The sequence below is a fragment of the Zonotrichia albicollis genome, chromosome 18, assembly GCF_047830755.1.
Source record: "Zonotrichia albicollis isolate bZonAlb1 chromosome 18, bZonAlb1.hap1, whole genome shotgun sequence".
NCBI lineage: Eukaryota > Metazoa > Chordata > Aves > Passeriformes > Passerellidae > Zonotrichia > Zonotrichia albicollis.
This window is the reverse complement of record NC_133836.1, coordinates 10,625,864-10,632,023: the sequence shown is the minus strand read 5'-3', so window position 1 is coordinate 10,632,023 and position 6,160 is coordinate 10,625,864. Positions and strand designations below refer to the sequence as shown.

The 6,160-nt window shown below is 50.7% G+C and overlaps 1 protein-coding gene across 2 annotated transcripts; it reads right to left on the bottom strand.

Moving 5' to 3' along the window:
• Nucleotides 1-2,410: 2,410 nt before the first annotated feature.
• On the bottom strand, nt 2,411-5,592 carry LOC102061909 (dynein light chain 1, cytoplasmic). 2 transcript variants are annotated; one of them, XM_074554357.1, is made up of 3 exons: nt 5,433-5,592; nt 4,770-4,907; nt 2,411-3,017 (listed from the first exon to the last, which is right to left on the bottom strand). In XM_074554357.1, the coding sequence occupies exons 2-3, from the start codon at nt 4,899-4,901 to the stop codon at nt 2,880-2,882; spliced, it is 270 nt and encodes an 89-aa protein (XP_074410458.1). In that variant the 5' UTR covers nt 4,902-4,907; nt 5,433-5,592; the 3' UTR covers nt 2,411-2,879. The 2 variants fall into 2 exon arrangements, with proteins under 2 accessions (XP_074410458.1, XP_074410459.1); XM_074554358.1 differs by having other exon boundaries at nt 4,770-4,910; nt 5,433-5,578.
• Between the last annotated feature and the right edge of the window lie 568 nt (nt 5,593-6,160).

Sequence of the window (6,160 nt, the reverse complement as noted above, 5' to 3'; positions counted from 1 at the left end):
AAAATCAAATGGTATAAAATCCTTGTCATCGGTTTGTAGCAAATAACCGTGAAAGTTAAAAGAAAAAGAAAAAAAGTACTTCATCAGGCCTACTTGAAGTGACGTTTTTTAACTTTTCCCTCAAAGGGGAAAAAACTCACAAGACAACTCGGATCCTAAAGACAATTCTTTTAACCTTTAAAATGCTTTCTTGAGTGCACCTCCTGATGCTTTTTCCATTGTTTTAGGGATGAGAGCTTCAAGTTCTGTGGGAGAGCAATTCCCAGCTTCTTAAAAAAAAAGTACAGGTGGAGCACGTAAAGGCATCTTTACCCTCGTAATCCATACCACGACCTGAATGGACAGCCCTCAAGCAAAAGCTTCACTGCTAGTTTTGTATGCACAGGCCGCATGCTCCGTAACACCAGTATGATCATCAAATTCAGGAATTTGTGTTGTACACATTTCAAACCAATCCTCTATAAATATTAAGAAAAGCCTCATAAAGGCCTTATTTTAACACCTGATTGTTCCCTATTGAGGTCTATTATTCTTAGAATTACTGACCAAACTGAGTGTAGCTACCACAGTGTTTAGATCCTCTGGATTTGAGAGGGGGGAAAACCTTCAACTTTCTAACAAAGTTGCTCCTCCACATTTGAAAATAAATAAGAAACAGCACATGCAGCACCAGATAGAAGACAGACACAAAACTTTTAAAAGAAAAACACACCATTTTTATTAGCAAATCAACTTGCTGTGGAAAGAAAATAAATACAAGGAAGTCTTTCCCCAAATAAAAGCAACCATGCAGATCAAATAGTGCTCAATAGGAAGGTATTAGTAACAAACATTTGCCCTCGTTACATGAGCTGCAGTGCCACACTCAACACTGCAGGCCCGACTGGCACCCGGGTATGCCGGGCAGGGGAAGGGCGAGGGCAGCGCTGGCCGGTGTGCCGGGCACGGGAAAGGCCCCAGCTCCCCTCAGGTCCCGGCCGCACTCCGCCATCCCCGCCCGGCGGCTCCGCCTCCGCCGCCATTGCTCCCGAGCGCCCCGGCCACGCCCCCTGCCCGCCGGCCGCCAGCCATTGGTCACCGACAGGAGCTCCCCAGCAGCTCATTGGTCAGACGCCGGATGATGGGCGGGGCGTTCCCCCGCCCGGCGTGCCGCGCGCCCGCTGCCATTCCCATGGCGACGGGAACGCCGCCTGTTCCGCGGCCCCGGTAACCGGGGACACCAGCGAGAGCGGTTGTGGCCTAGCCCTGCCTAAAACAATTGTAATGCTGTGGACGCTGTAATAAACAGGGAGGGGATCGACTAAATGCCTCCTGTGGCTCCTGAAAGCACCCTTTGATGAACAAGAGCCTGGATCGTTCTATTGGCCTGGCTGGCCATTACCTCTAGTTAGTCAGGGAGCTCTGAGCCCACGCTGAGAAGTTTCTGAGTTTTTTCTCAGCATGATAGCTGCTATCAGCAGAGTCTGGGGTTACTGGAAAAACACAGAGGACGCTGAGCTTATCTTCAAGACTCCACATATTTTCCTTCCCTGCAACACGTCACCAGGAGTAGGACATGGGTCAGACAGATGGCCTTCGACCCAGGCCAAGGCTACTGTAGCTCCTATTGTCCCTGACAGAGCACAGGCCTGTCTAACCACAGTGCCATGTATTTAGTTCAGCTTTCAGGTATTCTGGATTTTGGAAGAGATTTCTTTGAGGTGACACCAGGCCCCAGGAAAAGTCCAAAGTATCACATAATCGCAGTATTTCACTATTCCAAGTATTCCCTGTTTATGTCTGGTGTGGATAGTGTTTAATTAAAGGCTATTACAATCAACCATTTATCCTCTTTGTAATGACTGTGATTTGTCTTTCACCTTCCCATTTCTCCACAGCCCAAATGGACCCTGCAGAAGCTGCTGCTGCATTTCCTTGCCCTGTGTGTATCCTGTACCACAGCTGCCTGATCATACAGGGGTGTTAGTATCAACCAGTGAAGAGGGTTTATTTGCAGGAGGAATCCCCTGCCAAGCAGCCCCACGGGTATTGTCATTCCCAGTGTGCCCTCAGTGCCACCAGTGTCACTGTGCAGCATCAGCCGGGTGTGCCAGGCAGGGGCACAGCTCGGGCAGCAGCTGCTCAAACGCAGCTCACGTTCAGCAGCCGCGCTCTGGCTGGGAGCCAGGCCCTGCCACCCACGCGGCACAAGCACCGCCCTGGGGCTCCCACTCCCCCGGAGCAGTGCAGCTGCTGTCCTTTGTTGCCAGGCCCGCAGGGGTGGCTCCACTCCATGCCCGGGGTGCAGCCAGCCACTGCAGCCCCACACAGAGCCCCACACACCCCTCAGGCAGCATTCCCCATGGCCCGCCCAGACCCAGTCATCCACCGTCACCACAACATACAAATCTGCCAGAAATAACAACCTGGCTGGGGTAGAACTTGGCTTTTATTCTCCAGTACACTTCTCCAGAGACAGCAGAAAAAAGAAACAGCTCAGATTTTGGGACAGCACATCCAGTAAAACAAGAGGGGGAAAATTATTTTATAAAAGTAAAATCAAAATAATAAGAGAAGTTTGGAACATAAAGAGCTAAACACACTGTCAGTACTTGCATAGCACTAGCAGTAATCAGAAATACAGTAGAAGGCTATAAACCTTGCAAAAGCAAAACTGCTCCAACAGCTCTAGTAACAAAGGAGGAGCCTTCTGGAAAAAAAATAAATACAAGGAAGACTTTTTTGGTACTTTTCCTTTTTATATCCACGATGTAATGTCATCTGTTACAACATAATCCCTGCCATTGCCCTTGAAGATCAAGGCCTGTGTCCTCAGGAAGGCTGCAGTAACTGGTCAGAGTCCTGTAACTGGATGCAAGTTTCAGTAACAGTCCATGGCTCTAGCCAGACTTGAACAGAAGAATAGCGACTTGGCCGAGGTAGAAGTAGATGAAGTGCTTGGTCTCATGAGTCACGTAGCTGCCAAAGTTCCTGCCCACGATGCAGTGCCAAGTGGGATTGTATTTCTTGTCAAACTCCTGCAAAACAGATCACTACAAATTAAGAACTCATCTAATACGTTTCACCTTCTGAGCAAGGCAATCAGAGAAAGAACAGATGCTCTTTAAGTACTAGGATTATTTTATTTACATCTTATTGTTCACCTGCTGCTCAGTCAGACACAAAAACCCCACAGCCACAGCGCTTCCTAACTGAGCAGTACTAAGTTTAAAACATTACTTTTGTTGAACGAAAGTAGTCTTCTATTCCCCATAATTCATAAATTATTGAATCTACAATTCTCAAATAAAAGATTCATGATTAGTTTTGTACCCACAGAGACAAAGCCATAATTTAGACTTCATTGTTTATCAGCAGCACAGCTACGAAACAGAAAATTCTCTGCCACCTGCTGTGTAACAACAGTATGATCAATAAATCTAAGAAGTTGTGCTTTACGTATTCTCAAACAAATCCTATACTAATTCCCAGTAGTTGCAACAAAGGATACGTGAAAAGTACTAAACTCTCTTTTCCACTTTCATAGGTACCTTACGTGTCTGGAGAAAAAAAAGCCTTTCAGTATTCTGGTCATAGCAAACAAGTATTTCTTTAACAGAAACAATCATTCTTCATGGACGAATTACTTCATATATTACAGAAACTTCTCCACTCTAAGTATCCCAAGTTTTAAAGCCACCCAGGCTTTCAGTGGTACAGCAGCAGAACAGCTCCAGCTGGGTGCCTTCAGAAGGACCCGGACAAAGAAACTGCCAGGCAATCACACCCTCCCAGCCTCAGCTCCCCACCCCTCACAGTTCCCACTAATAACAACACCGGGGTCTGGGGACTTCTTGTTCTTTACTGGGGTTTTTTCATTGTCGCTGGACAGTCTTTTTTATCTATCACGTTGTGTTTTCTGCTGACAGTTATAACTTCCTTATTTTCCAGCTTGAACCAGCTCTTGAGGCCCTTTTTCACAGTGCTAGGTAAAAGTTAACATATCTATGTGAAAATTCACAGCTTGTGGCCTAAACCTTTATCAAACTTTGCCCCTCATGCCAAGCAGTTAACTCCAGACAGTTTCAGTCCAATCGGCCTCAACATTTCAGCAGCTCTTCCTCTCAGATCACTTCAACTTCTACTGACGCACTTTCATTTCTCTGTTCTCCTGAGCTGACGAAGCAGGAAATATAATCTGAACTAGATCTTTCTCATGTATTGTTAATCCTACATAAAGGATGACACAGACGTTGCAAACAACAGATAAGCAGTGCCAACAGGATTTTTTTTTCTTTTTTGCTTATATCACTACGTAAGGAGAGGTGTGATTACAGAGAATTACAGAAAACCACTTTTCCACTGCTATTTTTGATCCAGCTGGCAAGAACTGTAAAGAGATCCTTAAGATTAAGTTAAATACAGACGAAACCCAGAACAAGCTACCTCTCAGAGGAAAACCACAGGAGAGCTCAATAGAGTCCCTGTGTTTTGTACCAGCTCATCAGTCACAGGGACAGTCAGGTGCCACTCTACCCTCACGTGGACAACAGACAGTGGCAAAAAAGGCCGTAAGCAGAAAGCACTGCAAGAAAAAAGCAGCACCTAGAAAGGGCCCGTAGAGGGTGGGTAAAGCAACACATGGACATCAGCCTAAAGAGAAAGTCCAACTTGATTATCTAGTGTCTCAAGAACTTGTTTTTCTAGCACTACTTACCCAACAGCATTCTCCCCAATTGATTTTTCATGTGCATAGAGATATCATGAGCACATTACAAGCCAACATCTACCTTCTTTATGTGAGCAGCGATGTCCTTCTCGATGTTGTATTTCTCCAAGGCTTGAGTTGCACATTCCACAGCATCTTGCTGCATCTCCTCTGACATGTCCGCATTTTTGATCACTGCCTTTCGATCACTCATGATTGCCTGCTTGGAGGAAAAAAAGAAGGAAATTCAAAGTTGGGGGAGCACCTGCCAGAGCCACCTGCTGCCCAGCGAACCCACGGGTATCGCCATTCCCAGCGCGCTCTCGGGCGCCGCGCGGCGCCCCCGCCCCGGCCGGGAGTGCCGGGCACAGCCCCGGGCACGGCCCGAGCAGCGGCGGCTCAATCGCCGCCTCACGTTCGGCACCCACTCCTCGGCCGGAGCCGCACAAGCACCGCCGCCCTCCCGGCCCTCCCCAGCCCGGCGCTGCCCCGGGAACTCCGCGAGCCCATCCGGACGCCCTTCCCTGCCCCGGAGCAGGCGAGGAAAGCCCGGAAGGCGCGGCCAAGGGCTCGGAGTCCCGTGCGGCCGCCGGCAGCTGCCGGGCATGCGGAAAAACTGGAGGAGGCGGCTGGAGAATAGCCCAGGCACGGGGGGTTGCCCAGTCCCAGACTTCCCCAGCCGGACCCGACCCCTCTCGGCAGCTGCCCCTGCCCAATGCTCAAGTCGGCAACGCCTTGCCCTCACCGTCGAGCGGGCGCCGCGGTATGGGCGCGGTGCGGATGCAGAGCCGGTGACGGTGCGGGACGGCGCGGAGCGATGAACGCACTCGGCTCCGCCGCCGCGGCTGTTTAACCGACCCGCGCGCGCCGCCGGCGCCTCCGAGCGCCCCCAGCCCCGCCCCCTCAGCACCGGCCGTCAGCCATTGGTCACCGCCACCATCACCCCGAGATCTCATTGGCCCCGCTCCGGCGCTCTTGCAGGGTTTTGCCGCAGCAATTTCTTTCAGCCCGGCATGCCTTGCGGCCGTTGCCACGGCGACCGACGGCCGCGGTGAGGCGCGGCCTTGGGGCGGCTCCGGGCCCGCCTGCCTAGCGCGGGACAGGCCGCGACCGGCGGCTCTCCGGCCCTGCGCAGCCCTGCCCCGTCGGTTTGTTTTTTTATTCACGGCTGAGCTGCTTGAACGCAAGAAGAAAGAAGGGGAAGGAATAACAATAACCCCGAGCACCGGTGCAGGTTGGGGGCTGACCGGCTGGAAAGCGGCTCTGCGGAAATGGAGCTTGGGGTCCTTGTGGATAACAAACTGTCCCTGAGCCAGCAGCGTGCCTTGGGGGCCAAGGGAGCATTAGAGAGAGCATTGCCAGCAGGCCAGGGAGGTGATGCTGCCCTTCTGCTCAGCACATCCAGAGTGCTGTGTCCAGTTCTGTGCTCCTCAGGACAAGAGAGACATAAAACTCCAGGAGCGGGTCCAGTGG